Below are 27,538 nucleotides of genomic sequence, written 5' to 3'. Positions count from 1 at the left end.
CTGCTGCGCGCACGCCCGGAGGCGCATGCGTAGGGCTGCTCCCTGGAGCTGCGGTGGCTTTTTGCCCCTCCCGGACGCCAGGGGGCGCTTGTGGGGTGGGCCGCCTCCCTTGAGTGACCCGGAAGTGAGGGAGCCTGCGGCGCGAGGGGCCGCACGCGCTTTCGGCCTGCAGGGAGACGCGGAGCCGCTGGCGCCAGCGCGAGCCCCGCCGCGGGGATGAAGTTCGCTTACAGGGTAAGGGGCTGGCGCGCGTGTCACCGGCACAGCCGGAGCCCCCCTCCCCCCCCCGGGTGGTGCTCTCTGGGCCCTGCCCCTGAGCCGCCCCTGCACACCCCCCCCCCGCAGCCTGGGACCGTGCCCCAGAGTCCTCCCCCCATATCCTGCCCTGGGAACCCCCCCTGGATCCCTCGCCCTGCCCCTCCTACGCACCCCCCGTGCCCCCTGCAGAGCCCTAAGCACCCCCCCACACACACACATATCCTGAGTCGCTGGGATCCCCCTTCACTGCCCCCCATACACATCCCACCCTGTGCTCCTTGCAGAGCCCCAAAGCTGCCCCCTCAAACACCCTGAATCCGTGGCATCTCCCCATGAATTCTCCCTATACTGCCCCCCCCACACCTCCTACCGTGTTCCCTGCAGAGCACCCCCCGCCCCCGCACACACACACACACACACACACACACCTGGAGTCCCTGGGAACAGCCCATCCCTTGTTGCAAGGATCGCTCTACACTGTGCCCCCCCCCATGCATTCTTCCCTGGTTTGCCCCAGTGCTCCCCACGCACTTGCTCTGAGCGCTTAATGACTGTTCCTTCTTTACCTCTCTGAACCCCTGCCTGCTCCTCCAGCACATTGAGCTCCCCCTTTGGGGATTGTAACCACCCCACCCTGATCTTTAAGCATCCCTTCCCTGGAATGCGCCTTCCTGTTGAGCCCCCAGTAAGAGCACCCTCTCCTTTCTCTCCCAAGTTCTCTAACTTGCTGGGCACTGTTTATCGGCGTGGGAACCTGCATTTCACCGCAGATGGTAACTGCGTCATCAGCCCCATCGGGAACAGAGTCACCGTCTTTGACCTGAAAAAGTAAGTGACCCGGGCTTGCACAGTGCCTCTCCTGCTAACTGATGCAATAGTCCAGTTGGACTATGTATAAATCACATATCTTCATTTTAGCTCCTGAAAGGTTGGCACAGAACTGGGGCTGGCGATGCTGGATAGTGAAATATTTGGATATGACTATAGCGATGGGCATGGGATAAATGGTAGGAAAGCTGTCCTAGTCTAGTGGACAGGGTAGGGTTCTGGACTAAGATTTGGGGGACCTGTGTTCAGTTCTTGGCTCAACCACTGATCTGCATCTTTGAGCAAGTCACGAAATCAACTTGTGCCTCTGTAAAATAGTTTTCTCTATTTCCGTGTGGTGTTATAAAATTCATTAAAGACTGGGAGGCACACAGATGAGGGCTGTATAAGGAGCTCAGCAGGTGATAGTATGAGAACCTGAATAGAACAGACTTAGTGTGTGGCAAGTTAATCACTGACAAGGAGGTAGAAGATTTTGCTTAGTGCACAGGCACTGCAGGCTTCCAAAATAAAAGTGTGTATAGTAGTCTTCTCAAATAAAAAGTATCTTGGTGAGAGGAGGGGGAACAATCTGCCTGATACAGAGGTTTCTGGAATGATTAGCATTCTCAAACACCACCACTCTCTTACAGTAGTTTAAAAAAAAAAAAAGTCAAGCCTATAGAATAGGCTGCCAGGAGATATCAGAGAATGCATATTTCATGTGTAGAGCCCTATGCGGATACAAAATTTGTATCTGCGTCTGATCTGCAAACATGGTCTGGATATAAAGCGAATATCTGCAGATTTGCAGGGCTCTGTTGTAAAATTTGGATCCACGGATGTGAATATTCACACATTTGCAGGGCTCTATTCATATGTGTGGATCGATGAGAAGAGTAGCTGTACAAATGAAAGTATTATAAAACAATGAGTAAAGACAATCAATAGTATCAATGTGCATTTGATGTGGTATGGTATCCCTGTGCAGTTCTGTTGTGCTTTTTTTTTTACTCTGTGGGAAATGGGGGTCTTGGTGTCCCTGATCTCTACTTTTAACCTTCCTATCTTTAAAAGTCTTCATTGTGGCCATCATGCTGCAGAGCACTTGGCAGCATGCCATTCAGTGCCACTTCTTATTCATCTACAGGGGTTATTGTTGAGCAGCGTGAAGTAATTTCAGGGTTTATGCACCCTGTTTCTGTACCACTCCCAGCCCATGCTGACCCTGCACTAGAAATCAAGGCCTAGTCCTCTGAAAATGAAAAGCGTTAGTATATTATGAAGTCATTAGAGCACTGTTATGCTGCTGTGGTTAATGTTGTTTTATTGGTTTTCTTTTCCTCTAGTAATAAGTCAGAAACATTACCATTGGCAACACGGCACAATATCACATGTGTGGGGCTCTCTCCAGATGGAAGTCTTGCCATATTAGTTGATGAAGGTATTTGGGGTTTTTTTTATTCCTAAAGGTGTGTCAGAGAACTACAGTTTGCAGAAGAGAGTCCACTTTATTAAACATGATAATATTTACCCATAACTAGCCACATTTGACTAAAACTTAATTCTGAAAACATAAATTTCTTCCTCAGAATTTTCAAAGTTGTTGTTGAACCATAATGTGGCTTCTTTAATTTTGTTCAGTTTTACTATGTTAATATTTTAAAATGGTGTTATATTGAGAAGCGTGTACGACACCTCCCCCCCCCCCCAAAAAAAAGATGTCTGGCTTAAAAAGAAATAAATCTATATACCTAGTTTCTTCAGAGTGTCGAGCTGTTTCAGTAATCCTTTTCCTTCCTTCCTTCCTTACAGAGGGAGCTGCCTTGCTTGTCAATTTGATCAGTAAATCTGTAATACATCAATTCCATTTTCAGAAGCCAGTGCACTGTGTCTGCTTTTCCCCAGATGGCAGGTAAACAGGAACTTAAAAAACAACAACTTTAAAGTGTAGGTAATGAAAGCTGTAGTTAATTAAAAACAGTTAGGCCAGTCAAGGAAACTTTACTCTGACTTCATAATGCACTTCCCCATGGGAAAATTCAAGTTCATTGGTGCACAGGTACCTAAGAGATGCACATAGTGACGCTGCGGAGGTTGAAGTCAAGGTTTTGCATTGTAGGATCTTGAGTGATGTTGGAGATGTATGAGACTTATTTATATAGGGGCAGACTCTGCCCCTCTAAGTGATCAAAAGCTGAGGGTAAAGGTATGTTGAAAAATGATATCTTAACTACGGACATTTCCTTGCTTTTAACACTTTGTTTTCCTTGAGCAATCTTAATTGATTTTAATGAAAAAATTTCTTTCTGGAAGTAATACACAAACTCTATTTATACATATACACACATTTACTGGAGTGGGGGGTGCTGTATACGCAGGTGATGTATTTTACATGACAGGACTTTGTCTTTACCAGTGTAGCAATAGTACATATTTATCCTTTCATCACACAAGAAATATCCCTTTCTAATATTATTTTGTTTTGTTGTATTTTTCTTGTTTCTGGCATGGAAGGACTGGTTGCTCCTTCGGTTTTCTGTATAATTTTGCTCTTCATTTTCTGTGTGATAGGAAATTTGTGATTACAAAGGACAATGTTGCTCTTATGTACCATGCCCCTGGGAAGAAGCGAGAATTTAATGCCTTTGTTCTGGACAAAACTTACTATGGTCCCTATGATGAAACAACATGTATTGACTGGACTGATGATTCAAAGTAAGTAGTTACAAAAGTCAATGGGACTTGTGCTCCTTGCTCCCTTGCAAATCCCACTTTATTGCTCTTTATTGCAAGATGTTCTTGCAAATCCCACTTTATTGTTAATTTGGTGTTCATTATTAAGGATAGTATATATGTTGGATCCTGAAATTTTGCTCCAATAGAAATTTCATTTGTGTTTGTGCACTGTAGTCCAGTCTCCAAATTCTCAAGTCTTTCATTGGCTTTGAAGGCTCCCTTTGATTTCTCAATTTCTCAGTGTATGTTCTTAAATTTATTCACAATTAATGGTTTGGGTTTTTTTTGGTTTTTTTTAAAAGCTGCCTGAGTACATATCCATAGAATATAGCCACATTTTGGGCAGCAGTAGGGTACAACTGTCCCTTTAAAATGGGTCTCCATCTCCTCAGAGGGGGAATGATCCTTACGGAGTGAGTGTAGTTGGCTGTCTCTGCCTATTCAATGCTTGGCATCCCTGCTAAGACTATCAGTTGTAGTGTGAACATCTGTCCAGTACGAATCACCTATTGAATATCTGTACCTCTCTGTTAAAATGGGGTCCACACAGTGCAAAAATTTGTGAACCCATGCTCTGATCTAACTTCCCCTTTATTTTCTTTATAGGTGTTTTGCAGTTGGTAGCAAGGACATGTCAACATGGGTGTTTGGAGCTGAGCGATGGGTTAACCTGATCTATTACTCTCTGGGAGGGCATAAAGATGCAATCGTAGCCTGCTTCTTTGAAGAGAATAGTCTAGATGTATGTAAGCAAGCCCACTGCTTATTTGAATATTCACATTAAAATTGGCCCAGCATTTTTCCATCTGTAGATAACCATACTGAATTTCTATTGCATTGGTATTCTAATGAAGTGTTCATAGAAATTACTGGTGGAAAATACCTGTTAGGCTATTTAATGTCCTGTAATTCAAACATGATTTGCCAAATTGTCTTTAGACTTTGTCGAAACGTTTTCCTCTGTCTTCAGAGTAAATCTTACAATTTTCATGATAAATGAATTTTCTAAGCCAAATGTGTAGGGGCCCTAAAATAATGCTTTATAGTGGAAGCTGGTTACAACCTTAATTATCGAGTAAGTATTGCGACTCCCTAATCCAGTTTTTGGAGGGCTGGTATGCTGTTTAATTCAGCAGATTATGGAACCATAGGGCTGTATGATGGTCATGATAGATGTGTGTGTGTTTATACTCCAGCTGTACACAATTAGCCAGGACGGGGCTCTGTGTGTGTGGCAGTGTGATACAGGCCTGGATGGTCTGAAGCCCAGGCCTCCCAAGGACAGAGCTGAAGATAAGAATGAATCAATGAAAGACCTGGGTGAAGAGTTTATTGAACAGCACAAGGGTGAGGAGATTCATGGCAAAGCCACTACAAATGAACAAGAAAGGAGAGACAAAGTGAAATATTCACGTGCTGCAAAGTAGGTGATCTTTCAACGATAACAGGGATATATATAGGTAGATATAACAGGCATAGTGGGGATTCATTGCAATGGGCTCTGCTCACTTTATATTAATATACCTTGTCTTACTTGAAGCTAGTGGACAACGCTATCCAGCTTTCAGTCATTAAACCCTATTATAATTGCCTTCAATAAAACACATTTCTGTCGTACCCTGAGCATGTGAATAGTGATTTATGCAGTTGGTGAGTAAATAGAAGATTTTCCTCCATCTGCCAAGGATTAAATCAATGTTCTTGTTTTTTGATGACACAAAAGATTACTATCAAAAGTTAAAAACGTAGGAAATGTAATGAGGTCCAGGGCACGCCATCTGCAGCGGCACTGATAGATGCTTAGTTTCTGCTACTGTGGAGCTATATTTCTGTGAGAAAAGATGGGTTGACATCAAAATACTGAATTGTGGCTCTGTGACGTTAACTTCTATAGAAGATAGGTATCTTTAAGATGACATCAGCAGTTTGGGTTACCTTTCTGAAGGAGTGCCACATTTCCAAATGAGACATTTTATTTATTGAGTACATAGTCTTAGAGTATAAGGAAACTTTAAATGGAATATGCAATTGTTGGATAACATTCACACATACATTTATTTGACCCTGAGAATGCCATCAAATACAACACCGTAAGAGCTACAGCTACAAAATATAAACCTCAGTACCAAGAGTGCAGTATTTATGATTCCAGTGCTTTAGTTACTCATTTAGAATCATCTTAAAGAATACAGGGATAATAACCACTTATTTTATAGAAACCACAGATGTTGGTGTTAGGTGACCAAAAGAAAATCCACAGTTTAATTCCTCTGAGGTTAACCTTAAGTGTCTTTCATTGTGTATAGTCGTGTGCAATGTCTGCTAAATTATGTTAGTGTAACAGCTGTAAATTAGTGTCCATGGTGGGAGGAGTGGTTCAGCTAGAGGAATAAAGCAAAATGTAAATCATAAGCAACTTGGAGAACTGCTGTGTTTTAGTTTGTTTGTTGTGGTACCACCTCCAACATACTTGCCTTATCTTGAATTGTCATTGCAAAAGTACACCTGTCAGTCATCTTCACATTGCTTTTTTGGTTTATTTTCTTTGGCATATAGGTACTTTTTCAACAAAGAAGGAGATTTTAATAACCTGACATCTGCAGCTTATCACAAGAAAACGCACCTTCTAGTCACTGGTTTTGCTTCTGGAATTTTTCACCTACATGAGCTTCCAGAGTTCAACCTCATCCATTCCTTAAGGTTAGTTTAATTGTACAAGCCATAGAGTGGGTCATTGTGTCTAATGCTGAAGGAAGAATGTCATGGTGTGAAAGTCTTGAACAGTCCACTGGGTGTTGTAATTGGCATTTCAGTCATGAGTTGGAATTATGAAGCCACACTGATTTGAATAGGAGCATTAATGTCTGACAGATTAAATAAAACTATTTAATTCCACTTCATTGCTTTATTAGAGAGGGGCATGATTTGAACCAGGAACTCCTCTGATTTCTAATCCAAGCCTTGACACACCCTCTTTATGGTTTTGGCCAAGTCACTGAACAGCTAGGTCAGTTTTTGCTTGTATAAAATGAGAATATTACTTACCCCACAAGGGTATTAATAAATAACATTTCTAAAGTGCTTTTAAGACAAAAAAGATATAGCAGATGAATATTATTATTATATTTTGATGGTTGCTATGTAGCATGGCGTGTTAAACTTAAAAAGGGGATGTGTAAAGAATGAACGCACATTGTCCATTTACAACAAAGTAGATCTTTCTAGAATATGGCAAATTTTAATCTTGTACCACAAAGTAGCTCCTTGCTCGAGTTCATAGTTGCTTTTTTAAAATACAAATTTATACTCTCTTTACCCTGGACTATATTTTTTGTTCCTTCTATCCCATAAGAAGTCTGAAAAGTATCCGAAGAAATTACAGCTCCACAGCTAGCTCCAGGCTATCTATCCTTTGATAAATTGAAGTTTATTGAATTGAAATGGTGGAAATTTGTAAAACTGATCAGCATTTAAGCACTGTGGCAGTGGTTTTTGTCTGTGGTGAAATACATTTAACAATTTTAAAAACCACACAAAAATTTCTGTACAAATCACTTCAAATCGACACTCGTTTTAAAAAAAAAAAAATTGGATGGGATTAGGAAGAGTGTATTGATTCAATTGTAGGTCATTTTGTATTGAAATACATTTACACTCTAATCTTGAAATAATACTTAACACTTGTACATCATTTTACTTCTTCAGAATGTTGTGCAGACATTAAGTGGGAAAGAATTGAGAGATGAGAGTGATGTGCACAAATATTGTGAAGGAAGAAATACTGTGTGTTCCTGCTAGCTCAGTCTGTGGAATTGTATTACTGGGACTACAATACCTATGGCTTTCTGATGCCATTCAATTAGCACAGTGATGGGCATGTATTGGGACATAGTTGGCTGTGTCCTGTATATTGAGTGGGGTCAGAGAACACATCTAGCTACTGCTTCCTTGACTCTTAGGATCAAATTTGCCACTAGTATAAGTGGACCCAACTCCAGTGACTACAGTAGAATTTGTCCTCTTGTGCTAATGGGAACTTTGGCTCTCATGATCAAAATATGTGGTGCATTTTCAGTTTAACATAGAGTTAAATGTGAAATTCTCATTACATCTTTTGCATTACTGTGAAAGTGTCTCCATATGTCCTTGATCCAAAAGCCTGGGCTGGCACAACTTATTCCAATGCTGACTAGGCAGTGTATTTTTGCTGGTTTCCTTTAGATTTATTAGAGGATATGTGTTCATTATTTCTGATTTCATAGGAATGTGAAAATCAAAGGACTTGTTTGAATAGAGGAAATCAAAACCCAGTTTCTCAAATTACATTGTTCCTTTAATCCTCAATTTACGTATTTCTTGGCATTTTTCACTTAGTATTTCAGACCAGAGGATTGCGACTATTTCTATCAACTGCACTGGTGACTGGATTGCTTTTGGATGTTCAGGTTTGTAGTTCAAGGGTTGCCTTTCTAAGGCAATATGTTGCAGGTCTGCAGGTGTGAGTGAGTCAGGCAGGACCCCTACATTTTAAAGTTTTATTTGTTGTTTTATAGGCCCATCACCATACTATCAGAGTATGTCACATAGATTAATGATTTTGGGCTTATAAAATCCCTCTGATGTAGGGAAATAATATTTCACAGATGAGAAAACTGAAACACGTAGATTAAGTGGTTGTCATGAAATCTGTGGCAGATCTTGGAATAGAACCTAAATGTCTTGATTCCTAGTCCAGTTCCTGACTGCTAAGACTATCCTCCTTCTAAAGGGAGTATATTGTGGCACCAGCCTGAGCACAGGTTATATTTTACCTTTATTCTGGGTTACCTTTCTTCCTGTGTGCATCTCTCTTCACCGATATAAATGTCTTCCTTTTCTATAAGTTATGGCTGGATGGATGCACCAGCTAACCTCCTCCAACTCTGAGCTGCAAGTCTAGTCCATAACCAACCGCCATGCAAGCTGAACCCTTCCCCACTCTCAACAGATGTCTCTCTCTTAGAACCCTTCTCGAGTCCATGGAATTGAGTGAAAGCCATTTGATATTCCATGCAGTAACTTCTTGGCCAGACCAATAAAAACCTTAGTTTGGCTGCTTTTGGTAGACATTAGCTCTCCTGTGTTTCAGTAATGTTGAGATATAGTTTTGATTCACTTAAAAAAGGCAAGATTAAAAAAAAATATTTCACAGGAAAGACCAATTTCAAGCTTGTGTGTTTTTATTTTTATTTTATTTTTTCTCTTTCTAGTAATTTTTTTTTAATGGTTTTCCTCCATCTTTTTTTGGCTGCTCATCAGGACACATCTGTCTTCTGCCAGTGACAGTAGCAGTATTGGCTTGGCAAAGCAATAAGAATGCTAAGTCAAAGTAACAACTGCTGACGTTTGCAGAAAGTCTGTCACCTTGATCTTGAAATCAACCACTGTGCATTCTCTTAGGGTGGATGCATACATAACACAGGCTATCTGTATGCACATGATTTTTTTATAAATGGGAAGGATGTTGTATGCAAGTATGGTATGTAGCCTGTATATGATGGGCCCCATCACTGAGTCGGAATTACATATCTATCCTCTCCTCTATTATGTTTACAGGTCTGGGTCAGCTGCTGGTGTGGGAATGGCAAAGTGAGTCTTACGTGCTGAAGCAGCAGGGCCATTTCAACAGTATGGTCTCATTGGCATATTCTCCAGATGGGCAATACTTAGTTACTGGAGGGGATGATGGGAAAGTAAGTCAGTCAGTTATTAAAAACTCTTGGCTCACAAAAGTATAGCAAGTGGTACAAGTCTGAATACACTATAGAGAGCACTGTTACTGTAACTGACAAATCCTTTTTCATAATTTTAAAAATAATGTTTTTGGCCACAATGCCTGTAAATATGTTTTGGAAGCTAGGAGCAATTTACTTTCCCACTGCCTCTACATTCTGGTTTGTTATTGTAGGGATGTTCTTTGGGATGTGCTTGCATTACTTACAGTTTCTAGCAGTTAAGAATTTGATTTGGAACAGTTGCAGATGCAATGCAGCATAAAGAAAAAAGTAGGCCAAAGTGTGGGCTTGATAGTAGTGTCCCTAATACCTGTCCACATTAACACACTAGCAGAGATGGTAGATTAATGGTGTATTAGTATAGACGACCCTCAATTATCCAAAATTGTGAAACATCCACCATGCCATTCTAACAGTTGGGGTTTACCAGTCTCAGAATAAATCCAAAATAAGTTTTATAAAAAGATATGATTCCTAAACAAAATTTTCTCAGATGTACCACTGCAGATAGTTGCTGTTTACAAGAAAAATGAAAGTGTCTCGTAGTTGAGACTTGTATTGAAGCTGTAGATTAGAGAGAGAGAGCCAGGCTTTGGATTTTGAAAGGGGCCATTGTCTTTTCTAATTATGGTCTGGAGACTTAACAGTTTATATATCTGAAATATAGACATTTTTCTCCCACTCTGAAATTTGGGGCTGGGAAAGAAAAATAGCCCCACTGCTGCCAATCAAATTTAGAACTGACTGGAAATGGGAATTCATATTCTGTGGGAAATTACAAAACTTGAAAAATGAGAAAATTAATTCTGAAACATAATGAAAAATCAAATTTCCCACAGAATGGAAGTTCTGAAATTTTCCTTAGAAAAAGTCAAAACGACGATTTGATCTTTTCAAAAAGTATCTTACGCTGCCTGCAGAGCTGGGCTTCCCTGGCCTAGGAGCCCCAGCTCCAGGGTAACTCTCACCCTGTTGGGGAACAGGGAAGCCATGGAGCTGGGAACAGTTTTCCAACAGAAAATTGAAATTTTCTTGCAAAATTGAAATCTGTGGAAAATTTAGTTTTTGTGTAAAGTGAATTCTCTGTCCGAAAATCATTCCAATGGAAAATTTTCAACCAGCTTTAATCAGATGTTCACCTTGCATGTGTTTCACTGAGATTTTACAAATAAAAGGCCTGATCCTGCATTGTTCCCTCCCAAACAGAACTCCCACTGGCTGAATTGGGAGTGCTGTCTGAGTGAGTAAGGCATGCAGAATTGGGCTTTCAGAATGAAATAATGAAGCTATGCTGGAGCATTCTACAAGAAGGATGTGGAAAAATTAGAGTCCAGCGGAGGGCAACAAAAATGATTAGGGGGCTGGAGCACATGACTTATGAGGAGAGGCTGAGGGAACTGGGATTGTTTAGTCTGCGGAAGAGAAGAATGAGGGGGGATTTGATAGCTGCTTTCAACTACCTGAAAGGGGGTTCCAAAGAGGATGGCTCTAGACTGTTCTCAGTGGTAGCAGATGACAAAACAAGGAGTAATGGTGTCAAGTTGCAGTGGGGGGGATGTAGGTTGGATATTAGGAAAACCTTTTTCACTAGGAGTGTGGTGAAACACTGGAATGCGTTACCTAGGGAGGTGGTGGAATCTCCTTCCTTTTGAGGTTTTTAAGATCAGGCTTGACAAAGGCCTGGCTGGGATGATTTAATTGGGGATTGGTCCTGCTTTGAGCAGGGGGTTGGACTAGATGACCTCCTGAGGTCCCTTCCAACCCTGATATTCTATGATTCATTGGGGTGTGAGTTTATGATACAGGAATTCTTAGAGGGCTTTTCTTACTTCTTTTGCAGGTGAAAGTTTGGAACACCAGTAGCAGCTTTTGCTTTGTCACTTTTATGGAGCATACCAGCAGCATCTCTGCTGTAACTTTTACCTCCACCGGTTATGTCATTCTGAGTGCTTCCCTGGATGGAACAGTGCGAGCCTTTGATCTTCACAGGTAAATCCTCTTTAAGCCTCAGTGCGTCACTCAGTTTTGTCCAAAGATTATCAGGATCTTGTGTTTTCATTCCTAGTCTCTAAATGCAATATACTGCCAACCACAGTCCCCAGCAGTCATAAAACCTTCTCACTCTTCAAATCTTAGTGCTGTTTTATAGGTTTAAAGTGAGTTTATCAGATTTTGACTAATAAGTGAAAACAGATATTGTGAAGCAGTAGGGTAGGGAGTCTGAATTAGCTAGCCAGCACGCCTGGTGGTTGATGGAGAGGTGCAGTATTGAATTGTTTTAGATCCTCATTCTGCATCTGGAATGGATCATTTCTGATGGTTTTTTAAAACTTGATTAGTCTATTTTTTGCATCATCAAGCATCTTTGGATACAAAGAAAACTATTATTTCCATAGGCTATGCCAACACTACACAATTGTGGGCTGTTGTTCCTTTATCCTTGTGCCTCAAAGCACCCTTCTGTGCATAAGAGACTCTGTCTGAGACTGGATCTAGGTGCAGTGATTTGGCCACCACAATTGTTACCTAGAGGCTAACAGTTCAGTAAGAGAATCCATAATCTCTGGCTTCAAAAATCAGTTAACTGATAAAGACATGTGTCTAAAGGAACATCTCCACTAGTTCACTCAGTAAAGGAAACTAATAAAACATATGGGCATAGCTGTTGCCAATCATTCAGCAGAAGGTATGTGTACAGGGACACATGCAAGCTACTCCATCATTCACAGGATAGGTGTGTGTATATTAAAAAAAAAAAAAGAACAAGCATCTTCAAAGATGAACATGAATATTTTTTGGAGATTAAAAAATATCATCTTCACAAATTGTCCAGCTTTTGCTGGACAGGAGTCCCTGAGCCAGTCTTGAACTCATTCATAGTGAACAAGTCATACGTAACTCCACTGGTTGAGCAAAAATGTCTTTTTTTGGATGTCTATTTTAATTTCTGTATGTAGTAACTTTGCAAAGTATATTCCAGATTTAAATTCTTACACGTCTTGGTTTAAAATGCTATTTTTAAAAATATATAAAATATTAAAATGTGAAATACTTTAATTTTTGTAACATAATTTTTGGGAGGAGGGATAGCTCAGTGGTTTGAGTATTGGCCTGCTAAACCCAAGGTTGTCAGTTCAATCCTTGAGGGGGCCATTTAGGGATCTGGGGCAAAAATTGGGGACTGCTCCTGCTTTGAGCAGGGGGTTGGACTAGATGACCTCCTGAGGTCCCTTCCAACCCTGATATTCTGTGATTCTATGATGATCTTAATGCTTTTTAATTGTTTAGACCTATACAAAGATATATATTTTTAAATCATGTTTGCATATTGTTTACAACAGATACCGCAATTTCCGCACCTTCACTTCTCCACGACCAGCCCAGTTCTCTTGCTTAGCGGTGGACTCCAGCGGTGAGATTATTTCAGCTGGTTCCCAGGACTCGTTTGACATATTTGTCTGGTCAATGCAGAGTGGCAGACTGTTAGATGTAAGGAACTGAGATTGTTCTAGATCACTCACAATTAACATAGAAAGCACTCTGGTTATGTTAAGTATCTTTTAGGTTAGTTAACCCTGTCTGAGGGTTATGTGTTGTGGAGGAGATGCAGCTATATGTATAAAGCCACATTAGCCTTTTCTCTCTCTCTCCCCCCCGGCAATCTATAACTTGGTATCTCTGGACCATGCTACATTTGTGTCTGTGGGGAAAGGGTTAGTTTTCAGCATTCTTGAGTGGCTGACTGTAAGAGCAAACTAGGAAAAGCCTACTGAACTTTTCTGGCTGTTGAGTGAGCACAGCTAGTGCATAAATGACTTCTTATTGAAGGGAAAGAGGGAAGATGTATACAGCCAGAAAGAGGGCTGATAGACTGACTACATTAAAGTGTGGTACCTTGCAGAATGGTTAGACTGAACACAACACTAGCAGTTGAGAACCTCTTTCCTCTCCATGCCCACCATCACCTCTTTGGACAAGAACTCAGCCTGTGTTGTCCACTTCAGTATGACGTAGAAGTTGTAGGAAGAATCTCAAGACTAAAATACAGCCTGAGGACATTCTTGCTACAGTGCAGAACTGGACCATACTCTGCTCACAGCAGGCTGGGAGCAATAGAAGGGAAGAAGCTTGTGGTTTTCATGAAAAAGTTTAAGGTTAAATTCCCCACTGTGGCTTAAAAATTCTGGATTCTTCTCAGAGGTGTGTTACTTATGGAAAGACATGACTGTGAAGGGGCATGGTCACCACCTCCATGCCTTTCACTTGCTTACTGGACAAAGGTATGGCCACGCCTTAAACATCCACACTAATGTGAAAGCAAACTAGGTGAAAAAAACCAGTTGACTGACTGCGGAGTAGCTTACTGAGCGTAAGTCAGTAATGATAGCAGATGAATTTTGTTGGGAGAGAAGTGAATGGAAGTCCTGTATTCCAGTATTGCCTCTTTTTCAGACACCTGTTTCTGCAGCTGCGGGTTTAAAAAAAGAAAGTGAAATGAATTTCCTTTCCTAATTGGAATGAATGTAAATGTGAAACCACAGATGTGCTCGTAGAGTATTTTTTATATTTTTATTGCTTACCTTTCAATCAGAATTGCAACAGGGACTTTGATTCGGAAAACAGCAAATGGTGAAATGGTTTCAGAAGCAGGCCAGCCTTAATCTCCAGAGAGATGATCTACTTGTCAATTCCTCTGGCTAGTTAGTTATACATTTAAAAAAAAATCCATTATATTTCTGAATTCTAAGTTGATCGTCTTTCACCAGAGGAAACAAAATCGCAAGTATTACGGAATTCTGTTACCTAGTTTCTATTTCCTGTTCTTTAAGATCCAAAGGAAGTCCTTTCCCATCTCTGTACACAGGAATGTATGTGCATAACATCCCTTGCATTGAAAAAATAATATACTCCTAAATATATGTAGTAAGGGTATCCACAGCTAGTAGACATAATCACAGTTTTTGCCACATGTTTATATGTTGAACTCAGTTTCATTTAATTATTCCATATTATTTTTTTCTTACTCCATTAGGTCTTATCAGGCCATGAAGGTCCCATCAGTAGTCTGTGTTTTAACCCAATGAAAAGTATCTTAGCTAGTGCCTCTTGGGATAAAACGGTCAGACTCTGGGATATGTTTGATAGCTGGAGAACCAAGGAGACACTAACACTGAACTCAGATGGTAAATTTCATTTCATTCTGTTTAATCTGTCATATAGAGGCAGTTATGTATGAACTTAGGTATTGTTCCATCAAAAATATATTGAGAATATCTGTAGTTGATGAGGTCAGTCGGTCAACATTTATTCCTGGGGTAATTCTGTGCCACTGTGCGCACGCAGAATTCATGTCCTGTGCAGATTTCTTTGCTTCCCCGCAGAAAAATGACTTTCTGATGGGGAAGCAAAGGGAAGATGCAAGATCGGTCATGCACCCCTCCCTAGCAGCATGGGTGTGTTGTTTTGGGCACCTGAAGCAGCCAGCGGAGAGGTAACTGCCGGGGTGGAGGCTGGGGACACCCCACCGGGTGCCAAGTCAGTCCATCCGGCAATCCCTGTGTATCCAGATGCCCCCATGCTCAGACCTGCCCCCCCCCACACACACACACGCTGAGCCTCACCCTCCACACCCAGAGCCCCCTGCTGAGTCCTGGCACCCAGCCCATGGCTCCTACCCTGAGCTGGGCTCAGCTGCTAGTCTTTACTGGGCTGGGGTGGATAAGGAGTGCACTTCCCTTGCACGGAGTGGCTGGGTCAGACACCCCCAGAAACCTCTGGCTCTGCACACCCTCCCCGCCACTTCCTGCCCCCATCTCTCCTCAGCTGTGGGGGGAAGGAGTCACTGTATGGGGAGCTGCTCCCCAATCTGCCCAACCCGCGTGCATCTGGAACCTCGCCCCACCCCTGCATCCAGACCACCCCCAGTTGAGCCCCACCACCCTGCACCCAGACTTCTCCATGCACTTGAACCCCCACCCCTATAAGCCCCATCCCCCCTGCACCTGGATCCCTACTCCACTGAACCTCAACCAGCTATACTGAAACTCCCTTTCCTCTAGCACCCGGACCCACGCGGAGCCCCAACTAATTTCACCTGGACCTACCTGCAGAGTCCCATTGGCCCTGCACCCGGAACCCCCCAATGAGCCCTGTGCATCCAGATCCCCCGCACCCAGATTGCCCCACCTTGATCTCCCCCACACTAAGCCCCTCCATACTTTGATCCATTGCATTGAAGCCTGGGTTGAGCCTGCCTGCCCACACCTGGTGTGCCTGGTGCAGGGGCTGCTAACCCTGGTGAGCTGCTTCACCTGCTACTCCTGAGGGAATTTTGCACCAAAAAATTAAAAATTCTGCTCACAATATTTTAAAATTCTGCAAATTTTATTTGTCAATAAATAAATGTGGAGACTCCAGTGTGGCAGTAGGAAGCACAGACCACTGGCTGCACAAAGTGGAAGATCACCCTGCAGCCCAACCCCTCCCCCACCGGACACAGACCTCTGGGGCGGGTCTGGCCCTTGTGCTGGGTCAGGTGCAGCCTCACTGCCGAGTGCATGTCTGCGGGGGGGTCCTGCAAGGTGATCTCCCACCTTTGTGCAGCCAGTGGTCTGTGCTCCCCACTGCCTTGCTGGAGCCTCCACACTTATTTATTGACAAATACAATTTTCAGCATTTTAAAATACTGTGAACAGAATTTTTTGGTACAGAATTCCTTCAGGAGTAAGCATTTTATTTGCCAGTTTCAGCCTGTAGTTTTCATTGCTGCTGTTTCATAGTATTTGGAAACTGTCAATAGCTCAAAAAGCCTTTGGTGCTAGCTACCTGGGTTTTCGTCATCTTAACATTGTGTTTTGTTATAAAAATGGGAATGTGTACCCTCTTATTCTCCATCTTGCTTAGTAGAGTCCAGAAAAAATGTGTTAAGACTGAAGTACATTTTTATTCATCAACCAAATTCTCTGCAGTTCTTGTTGTTGCTTTCCGCCCTGATGGCAATGAGCTTGCGGTTGCTACCCTGGATGGACAGATAACTTTCTGGGATCATGAAAATGCAGTGCAGACAGGATCAATTGAAGGAAGACATGACCTTCAGATGGGAAGAAAAGAGTTGGACAAAATAACAGCCAAACAAGCTGCTAAGTCAAAGTATGTAAAATGTTCATGTAGCAATGACAAGAAATGCAACCCTTTTTGTGAGGGTTTCAGAATTTAGCCGACATCTGAATATCTTGATTCTGAGATTGTTTAAATAACTTGAATATTTTCTGACTCAAGTGTGCTGTCCATTCATTCTAGACCTTTTTTTTTTTTTTGGTACCTTCATCACAGCTCAGAGTCACTCATACATCAAATCCTGAGCATCTGTTCTTTCTCCTAAACTTGATTCATTTATACCATATTCAGTCTTTCATGTCATGCTGTGCATCATTTATCAGTGACAGTAAAAGGCATACACAGTTACAGTTTTGTGAGTAGCTGATATGTAGGTGATTCATTTCAGAAGATGTAATCTGAGATATCCTGCTGGTTTTATTATCCAGCAGTATAAATTTTTATAAATGCATTATTAACAATCAACTTTAAAAAAAATCTCTCAAACAATGAGCACAGCTGGTATGGAATGCCTTTGTTAAGAAATCTTTCCTTTTATCCCCTCACCCCAAAAAATTGAGGCAATAACTCTTTGAAAATTATATAACTTTCAGTTGTGAACACCAGTCAGTTGCTGTCTTCGAAATAGAGCTCATCATTTAATAGTAATTTTTTTCTGGCTCTTCTGAATCATTTTAATTGCAGATAAGACAGGTATGAAGACCTTTGGGAAGAAAGTAAACCTTTTGTAGTGGATATTTGTCTCATATGTGGCTTACTGCTCACTTATGTTAATGCACATCCATCCTGTAAAGCCTGGTTGCAGGAGTGTATGGTACTGATGGGGTGTTAAGCCGAGGCTGGTTTGTCTTCCCTCTAAGGGAGGTTCAAGCCCAGAGGGATTGCAAAATTGCATGTCTGAGAGGAAAGAAAAGTGTGCTTGATGGAAAAGCCTGCGAGAATTGTTTTGCTGTTGACGTGACATGGCTGTATTACAAGTGGAGTAGTACAAACATTAAATAATCCTCACAACACCCTGTGAGGTAGGGAGGTACGCCAACAAATCTGTTGAAATCTACATTGTGATAATTCACAATAAAGAATTTGAGAAGTACTCAGTCATGTCAAAACTATTCTGTACATTAAACATATTAAATTAATGACTGTGGAAGATTAAACTAGAAAAGGTTTTCTTTTATTCAATAGCAATTTTGATTCATTGTATTGATGTTTGCTCAAAGCTCAGAAGTAGGAGTGAAATTATGCATTATATATTTTTTCAGATCTTTCACTACTCTGTGTTATTCAGCTGATGGCCAGTCTATTCTGGCAGGAGGATTATCAAAGTTTGTCTGTATTTATCATGTGAAGGAACAGATTCTTATGAAGAAATTTGAAATCTCATGTAATCTTTCCTTAGATGCAATGGAAGTAAGTGACTATCTCAGTTTTTGTTTATTTTTTTTAAGACTGTGATTGTTTTTGGTATAGTGTCTGATAAATGAGGTTTGCATTAGGAATATTTTATTACTTAAGTGAGAGTTCATTTTGTTGGTACTGAGTAGGAGACAGTCACAGGTGAAACCACCAAAAGAGCGAGTAAAATTGCGTAACTACTGGACTACAAGAAACTCAAAAGGAGCCAAAGTGCTTGGGTCTTGAAAGTGCAAATTTCTTGACAATAATGATAGTAAAGTCAACTTGCAATTACATTGCATTTCAAGAGGGAGAGATTTTAAAATTACTGACAATCTTGTACTGAATAATTTTATTTGTGAACAACATATTTGTGCCAAAGAATGGATGCAGCATGGGAGGGAGGGCCTGGCACAAAACTTCGACTTATGAATGTAATCTGACAGGATTGCCAAATGCAAAAGTTTTCAGTTAATTTAAAAGTAACTGCAGTATTGCAGTCTCTTCCATCACTCTTCCCATCTTGCTAGGAGCTCTTAGATCTCAACTTCTCATTCTCCTCACCTTGAATTGTCATGGCCACTCTCTGAGGAGGTCTGACCTGGACTTTCTTTGAAACCCATTTATGAACACTCCTAAATCAAGTAGAGGTTGTTGTAAGGTAAACTGAGGGGCACTCCTTCCTTCATCAATGGCTGAGCATGGACCCCACAGTATTGTAAGCTTCAGTTTCTTCCAGGAGTCAAAGGAGACTCTTGGATGAAAGTACAAAACAATAACCATTAGGTGACTGGGCTAACCCATTAAATGTTTGTGAATTACTCAGTTAATCCTGTTCAGAACTCTCTCTCTACATCAGAAGACCCCAAACTTTTTACATCGTGCCCCCCTCCATACCCATGTTTGCCCCCTACTCCGGGGCCTAGCCGTGCCCCCCGAGTGTTCCTCTGCTCCCTCCCTAGCGGGGAACACCCCACAGTTTGGGGACCTCTGCTATATGTGTATTCTTCAGATATAAGGAAACATGTTCGGTTGGAGAGGAGAAGCAATTTTACAAATGGAATATGAATATTTTTCAGGAGTACTTGGATCGTAGGAAAATGACTGAATTTGGCAGCATGGCGCTGATTGATGATGGGGTTGGGGATGAGGATGGTGTTGCCATTGCTCTTCCAGGTGTAAAGAGAGGTAAATTCAGTTCTTAATCCCACTGTTAGTAACACTGCTTTTTGCCCTTGGCTCCATGGGATAAAAACAATCCCTTCAACCCTGGGTCAGTGTGGGATGGACAAGGGGTGGTGCTATTAGACATATCCACCACCCTGCCAAAATTGTTACAAAGCTAGTTTGAAAACATTGTGCAGATGTAATGATCAGTGACCTGTTGTTGAATACTTTCTCATAGAGGTTATAGGAAACAGACGCACTGTGGCCTAGTGAGTAGAGCACAAGGCTGGCACTCAGACTGGAGTTCAGTTCCTGGCTCAGCCAGTGACCTGCTTTATGACTTCGGGCAAGTCATTTTCCTCCATCTGTTTCTCCTCTTACACTTTGTCTTGTGCCTGGAAGCTCTTCGGGGCAGGGACTGTCTCCGTGTGTGGAGCACAACAGGGCCCCGTTCTCATCTGAGGCCTCTGGAGGCTATTGTAATACAAGATGACTGATTACATTTGAGTGTGTGATGAACATCATGTCCAAAGTAGGAACATGGCACATTGGTATTGCTCATGTTTGAGATCAGAACAACAGGATGATAAGGAAAATAGCAAAGTAACCTATGAGCTGAAAGGAAATCTGATACCTCAGGATTTTTTTTAAGTGATCTGTTGGTATCTATCACCTTACCAATATCTATCATGCTCGCCATACCACCAATCCTGAATCTGTCACACAATGGTTCAGTGTTCCTTTGTCAGATGTGTTTCTGCTGATTCACCAACAGTAACTCCAGGGTGAGGGTTCAGATCCAGTGTGAATATTTAGTTTGGTGTGTTGATGACTTGCTTCTCATTTCTTGTTTCAGGTGACATGAGTTCTCGGCACTTTAAACCAGAGATAAGAGTGACATGCCTCCGTTTCTCTCCTACTGGTGGGTGTTAACTGTAAATGTAGTTTATCAGTAATGTTGAGTCCCGTTTCTCCCCCCCACACACCCTCCACACGCACACACACACACACACATACAGAAGGACTGAGCAGTGGGTGAGAACTGGTAGATGTGAGCCTCTAATTTCTGAGTCATTAGTTCAAATTCACCCCAGATTTAGGGTGACATAAAGACATTGTCATTCAGTGACTCTCCAGGGGCTTATGTGAAATGAGTTGGTGGCCTCATTCCAGGCACAGAAAACACCTCGCAGAAACCACTGTTATTAATATTGTCACTTATTGGCCCCCTTATTGGCATTCTCTGAAGAGGGGCTGATTTCTTGTTCGTAGTAGCGATCCCTCCAGAACACATTACAGTGCTGTGTATTGGGCTTATTGTTGCCTTCGTTGTTCCTGTGTTCTGGATAACCAGAAGATTTAAGTTCATCGTGCTGTGAAGCTGGCACCTTTCACAGACGGTGTTTGATCAGTAAAACCATCTATAGTATTGAGAGACGTCCTTTTCCCAAATCACTTTAAGCAAGCATGGGAAACAGTCTTCATGTTCATCACCGCTCCCCAGAAAAAAACAAGTGCGTTGTGTTTAAATATCAAGTGCCACTTCTCTTTTAGGGCGAAGCTGGGCAGCGACCACCACAGAAGGCCTTCTCATCTACTCACTAGACTCCGGACTAATCTTTGATCCATTTGAGTTGGACATTGACATCACACCTAGCAGTGTGCGCAAAGTGCTGAGTCAGAAGGAGTACACCATGGCCATTGTCATGGCCTTCCGGCTGAATGAGAAGAAATTAATTCAGGAGGTCATAGAGACTGTACCATGTAATGAAGGTAAGCAGGGCTTCCATAAAGTGTAATTAACCTAATTTGAAATCCAGTTGTGTAACCCCCTTTGAGCTGAAGTCTGAGGGCAGAGTGTAGCCCTTAAACTTCCTTTTATTACCAAACATTTTACAATACAGCAAGCCTACTGCATGTTTATGGAAGGCTGTGTTAATTCGGGATACTAGTCATTTCTACCTCAGTACTGATGTGTCAAAAGAGGAAGGGGGAGAGAGTCTTGCAGCTGAAGGTAAGACTGAAAGTCAAGAAATCTGGTTTCTATTTCCTCTCTGCCACTCTCCTTTTTGACCTTGCACAAGTAAGTCCTCTCTTTTCCTCAGGTTTATATCTGTAAAATGGGGATAATGTTCACCTCACAGGGCTCATTTGTGCCTTAATTCCTGGATCACAAAGTACTTTAAGATATTTGAATAGAAATGGCTATAGAAGTCATTTTTCTTATTGTATATAATAAAAAAGGCACATTTCACTACTATACATTACAGTGCATACATACTGCTAATTAATCATCACTTATTTGGGGGCATAATTTTCCTGAACCAAAAAGCTTAAAATGTAACTTCATAAACATAGGAACAGGAGACTGAACGTTGTCAAATAAAAATGTCATAAAGTAAATATAGCTTATGTGCTGATATTTTTATGTAGAGAATGAGGTGTGGCAAGGAAGGAAGAAGACTGTAGAGTACAGAAGTCAGTGGTCAAATGATGCAGATTTTTTGCGTTGGTGTAGGAGAGTGGATGCTTGGCACATCCAGAAAGTAATACTGTTCCAGGTGTGAGGAGCAGCATAGAAAAAGGCAGAAAGGCAAGAATGGGAGGAAGCGACACGGGTGAGCAAGGCGGGGTGGGTGGTGATCAGAAAAGTAGTCAGGAGGCAAAGCCTTAGGGCTGAGGATAAGGAGTTGGAATTTTAGGTAGAAAGGTGCATAAGATACATAAGATAGATGTATCCGATGAATTGAGCTGTAGCTCACGAAAGCTTATGCTCAAATAAATTGGTTAGTCTCTACGGTGCCACAAGTACTCCTTTCCTTTTTATAAGATAGAAAAGGAATTCAGGGAAGGAGGTAGTAGGGAGGAATGTGGTGGTGGTAGAAGAAGAAGGCTATTATATCTGTTTTATGTTGGATAGAGGGGAGAGTCGGGAAGGCTGGAGAGAATCCAATCTAGGTGGGGGAGAACCATGCTGTGAACCAGGGTTTTGGCAATAGGGACTGAGAGGAATGGTAGGATTTTAGAATTGTTATACTTAAGCCATGGAACTCACTGCAGTGACGTATCAGAGAGTCCAGGGGCTTGTGGGGAATTCAAAAAGGGGATTAGACATTTATAAGGATGATGAGAAAATTCAGAGTTACATTAGATTGGATTTTTATTTGGAAGGGTTATAAATAAGGCTACAATTTTGGCATGGGTCTTTTTATTAAAGTCATGGACAGGATGCAGGAAATAATGAATCATGGAAATGCACACACAGTAAACCAGTAACGAAGCCCAAGGCCTGCCACCCGGGGCTGAAGCCAAAGAACTCTGACATCTCTTAAAATCATGGAAGCCGCAACCTCCATGACAGAAGCATAGCCTTAGTTATAAATCCTCATGCTTCAGGGCATTGTCATCTACTGACAGACAAAGGTTACGAAGAAACTTCTTTTGTGGGAGGGTTATTTTAGTACCTTCCTCTGAAGCATCCTATACTGGCCAATGTTGGGAACAGGAACACTCAATGAGATGGAGCACTGGTCTGATCTGATCTGCTATGGCAGTTACTATAAAGTGAGAAGCAGCAAGATTTTGCCAGAGCTTGGATGTGCAGAGAGAGGGAAAGGGTGGAGTGAAGGTAGTTGAAGTTTTAATAGGAAATAAATGTCATGGCAGACCCTGTTTTAGTGGTAGATAGGAGGATCTTGCTTTTAAGTGGTGTGGAGGTTGGAAGATTCAGAGGGGAGTAACTTACTTTCTGAAGGACTGGCGAGTGATAATCACAATATGGCAGATTACCTCCTGTGCAGTGATGCAGAATAGTAGAACTGGGATAGTCTCTGAAAGGGCGTCTCCTCAATTTTCCTTCCCTTTCCTCACACCCCATAATTCCAGTTGAAAGCTTGATGGGGTTTTTTTGTTGTTTTTGTTTTTTAAAAACAGTTGACGTTGTCTGTTCATCGCTCCCAGAGCTGTATGTGGAAAAGGTGCTGGAGTTTCTAGCCTCTGCCTTTGAGACATCTCGTCACTTGGAATTCTATCTTACTTGGGCTCAGCGGTTGCTGATGCTACATGGACAGAAGTTAAAAACAAGGTGAGTGGACTTGAAAATCAAAACACAGAAAATTTGACATTTTAGGCTAAAGTTTAAAATATTTGAGAGACAGTTAAGAGGCTTCCAGCAACTATCTTTGAGATTCTGTATTGAAACATACAGCCCAATTAAAGTTACTTGATTATTAAAAAAAGAAAAGGAGTACTTGTGGCAACTTAGAGACTAACCAATTTATTTGAGCATAAGCTCTCGTGAGCTACAGCTCACTTCATCGGATGCATACTGTGGAAAATGCAGAAGATGTTTTTATACAAACAAACCATGAAAAAATGGGTGTTTATCACTACAAAAGGTTTTCTCTCCCCCCACCCTACTCTCCTGCTGGTAATAGCTTATCTAAAGTGATCACTCTCCTTACAATGACAGGTTTCAGAGTAATAGCCGTGTTAGTCTGTATTCGCAAAAAGAAAAGGAGTACTTGTGGCACCTTAGAGACTAACCAATTTATTCGAAGTTTTTTTGTTGAAGGATAGTCAACTTCAAAAACAGACTCCAACGAGAGACTGCTGAATTGGAATTAATTTGCAAATTGGATACAATTAACTTAGGCTTGAATAGAGACTGGGAATGGTTGAGTCATTATAAAAAAGTAACCTATTTCCCCTTTTTTATTATTCTCCCTCCTTCCCCCCCCCTTCCCCCCCCCCCCCCCGACGTTCTTGTTAAACCCTGGATTTGTGCTGGAAATGGCCCACCTTGATTAACATACACATTGTAAGGAGAATGATCACTTTAGATAAGCTATATAAGCTATTACCAGCAGGAGAGCGGGGAGCGGGGGGAGAGAAAACCTGTTGTAGTGATAAACACCCATTTTTTCATAGTTTGTGTGTATAAAAACATCTTCTGTATTTTCTACAGTATGCATCCAATGAAGTGAGCTGTAGCTCACGAAAGCTTATGCTCAAATAAATTGGTTAGTCTCTAAGGTGCCACAAGTACTCCTTTTCTTTTTGCGAATACAGACTAACACGGCTGTTACTCTGAAACCTGTTACTTGATTATTATGACTTCCCAATGACCAATGTATGTTGAAATGTGAGTATTTGGGAGACACAACATGAATCCTACAGTAAAGTTGCAGAGGAGGCTCTCCTAGATTGTAGGTAGAACTTTGTTTGAACTTCTAGCTTTAGGTGCTAAATGCATAAAGCTATAAAGAGCTGTAAGAAGACTTGTGGGAACACTGTTCTTAAACAATTATTTACATTTCATGTAATTGACATCCAATTGGGCAGTGCTTCATACCTAATTATGCTGACTTTGTAGACTTTGCTTATGTTTTTAGTAGGCTGTCAATCACAGTTAACACCTGTGATTAACTGAAAACAAAATTAACACATTAATCGCATACCTCTGGATGGGGAGGGAGGCATGGGGGGTGGGTGGGGCTGAAGCCCTTAGCCCCTATCTCAGTGGTTCTCAAACTTTTGTACTGGTGACCCCTTTCACATAGCAAGCCTCTGAGTGCGACCCCCCGTATAATGTTATAATTTTATGTTTATATTAATTTTATATTTAACATTATAAACATTGTTATAATGTTTATAATGTTAAATATATTAAACACTTTTTAATATATTTAACACCATTATAAATGCTGGAGGCAAAGCGAGGTTTGGGGTGGAGGCTGACAGCTCGTGACCCCCCCATGTAATAAACTCGTGACCCCCTGAGGGGTCCCAACCCCCAGTTTGAGAACCCCTGCCCTAGCCTATATTTGAAAATATAGAGAACCTACAAAAATATTTTTAAAAATGGTATTCTATTATTATTGTGCAATTAAAACTATGGCTAATCGAGTTACATTTTTTTAATCTCGTGCTTAATGGGGATTAATTTTTTTAATCACTTGACAGCCCTAGTTTTTTGGAAAGCAGTGTAATGATTTCTGTATTCTGCATTCCTGCCTAGTTCCTTTCAGGCAATTAGACAAGATACGAGTGTTTCAGCTCAGCATTCTTTTAGAGTTTTTGGGCAATTGGAATGAGGACACTGGGCAAATTAAAAATCTGACAGCTCTTCCCAACTACTATTTGGGAGTCACCGTAGACCAGAGGAAGAAGCAATTATGTATTCCTTTTCTTGCTGATGTGGGGTGAAGAATGAGTAGTTATTCACACATCATGCCATCATTTAATGAATCTGAAATGGAAAAGAAGATTGATTCTTTCTTTTGTTTTGTTACAAAGTAGCAGTGGATAGTTTGTGAAGTCCAACTTCCTGCCTTGCTTTCCTGGAATTTATACCTTGAGTCAACTTCTTCTTCATTATAGCAAACAGAATCAACTCTGAAAAGTTGTCATTTGACCTCAGAATGGAACAGTTTCTGGGGCTGATTTCTACATTGGTGCTGGGGAGGGAGAAGCATTTGACTAACTCAGCTGAAGCAACATGAGTAATAAATTGCATACATATGTTGTACTGAGCTAAAATTGTACACAGGTTTATTGGTGGACACAGCACAAAGTTACAAGGTCACTTGCTTTTATTCAGTGACATTTTAGATTTAGAACATTGATATGTAAAAATGAGCTAACAATATAACCGTTTTTTTTATTTGAAGAATAATGTTGAAAAAGGATTCTAGAAATCCATGTATAAATACAGGCTACACAGTTAGTTGCTTGCTTTCTCCTTTGTAGGTCAGGGAAGCTGCTGCCCATGATTCAGTTCCTTCAGAAGAGCATCCAACGTCACTTTGAAGATGTTTCTAAACTGTACGTATTGCTGTCCTTTAAATATTTTTAAAACTTAAACCATAATCTTGTACAAAAGCTTAAGGCTATTGAATGCTGAGAGGGAAAATTTGTGTGATGTACTTAGATGAAGCAGAACCTAGCTTTTAATGTTTTTGTATTCTGGTGACTTGTTTTTACAGCTGTGAGTGGAATCGCTATAATATTAAATATGCTTTGGCCATTTCACAACAACGGGGCATGAAACGTCCTGCAGAAACATCAGTGAGTGAAGAGGAGTTGGAGGACTCTAACAGTGATTATCTTATGGAAGAGGCAACCACGCAATCATAAGGACAACGTATTTTCCCTTAATTTTCCTATTCCTTTTTGTTTTTTGGGGACCTACAGAAGCAATCACTTGCACCAGTGGAATTCACTGAGATTAAGTGGCCCTCATAGTGGCTTATTTTGTATATGTTGTGATATAGGCTTGGAGTAATCTGCAAAGGTACAGAATCTGGTTCGATTTAGGATAGCTAAAGTGTAGTCCATAGAGTCCCTAAAACATGGCTTGTGGCCTCCCTCTTCCCGTAACTGAGGGAGCAAGGACAAAGGTGATCAGTTAGATTTGTATCCGAACTCAAACAAGATACTTGTGTTCATCTGTCAAAAAAGATAAAAGCACAAGTAAACATATTGTTAGTGTGTTTGTTTTTGATAAAATTTGTATAAATATACAGGCATTTTAGGCATTGCAAATCACTCTCTGAAGCCTTTGCTGTCACAATATTTCTGTGCCCCTGGATTAAACTCTTTTTTTAGTCATTTTTGTGTGTCATTTTTCATTAAATATTTGGAGGGTTGCATATTGACCTCAACTCATTTTAAAATGTTATCCCAGTTGCATTTAATAAAATAATAATAATTTGCTAAATTTTAAAATTATCCAAACTTTAAGCTGAATATTACCCAAAAAAAGGAAAAATATTTGAGATAAATGTTTCACCATAGTGTGAGCAAAGATTCTGTGCAGTACAGCATCTGCAAGGAATTTAATTGGTTAATGATCAAGGTATTGCAGTAAAGATTTATGTCCAGAAATTTCCAGCCTGTTGAATGCAACTTATACCACTATGTAACCAAATCAGAAGAACAGTAAATATCTGAATGTTTGTTTCTCTTTTCTTTTTAACATGACAGCTGTTTTTTTTGTTTGGTTGGTTTTTTTTAAACAGTACAACCAGGGTTCATTAGGATGTCAGATTTTGCAGGTTTGGGTCTCCCAGTTGCTTTAAATGTGAGTTAACATGAGCACCAGTGAATTACTTTTTTGATATTCTGGGTATGGAAAAAACATGCATGTCTCCCATGCAATATATTAAAAGATCTCTATTAGTGAAGAATATCTCACAGATTACGACTGGTTTCAATCACAAGTGATCTTCTATTAAATTCTGTTTTGGTGGGTTTGCTTTCCTCTCTCTTTCTCTCAACAC

At 40.9% G+C, this 27,538-nt stretch overlaps 1 protein-coding gene across 2 annotated transcripts; it reads left to right on the top strand.

The window, feature by feature from the left end:
* Positions 1-100: 100 nt before the first annotated feature.
* On the top strand, positions 101-27,538 carry PWP2 (PWP2 small subunit processome component). 2 transcript variants are annotated; one of them, XM_073359167.1, is made up of 21 exons: positions 101-234; positions 974-1,086; positions 2,415-2,509; positions 2,881-2,980; positions 3,640-3,783; positions 4,411-4,546; positions 5,001-5,227; positions 6,361-6,504; positions 8,179-8,249; positions 9,400-9,536; positions 11,419-11,567; positions 12,920-13,067; positions 14,611-14,761; positions 16,547-16,727; positions 17,957-18,104; positions 19,169-19,277; positions 20,113-20,178; positions 20,811-21,029; positions 23,190-23,340; positions 26,007-26,081; positions 26,243-27,538. In XM_073359167.1, exons 1-21 carry the CDS (start codon positions 217-219, stop codon positions 26,391-26,393), a joined length of 2,733 nt encoding a protein of 910 aa, XP_073215268.1. In that variant the 5' UTR covers positions 101-216; the 3' UTR covers positions 26,394-27,538. The 2 variants fall into 2 exon arrangements, with proteins under 2 accessions (XP_073215268.1, XP_073215258.1); XM_073359157.1 differs by having other exon boundaries at positions 4,411-4,550; positions 4,978-5,227.

The sequence above is a fragment of the Lepidochelys kempii genome, chromosome 1 (genome assembly GCF_965140265.1).
Source record: "Lepidochelys kempii isolate rLepKem1 chromosome 1, rLepKem1.hap2, whole genome shotgun sequence".
Classification (NCBI taxonomy): Eukaryota; Metazoa; Chordata; order Testudines; family Cheloniidae; genus Lepidochelys; species Lepidochelys kempii.
Note: the sequence above shows the minus strand (reverse complement) of the source record. Positions and strands in the feature narration are given on the sequence as shown.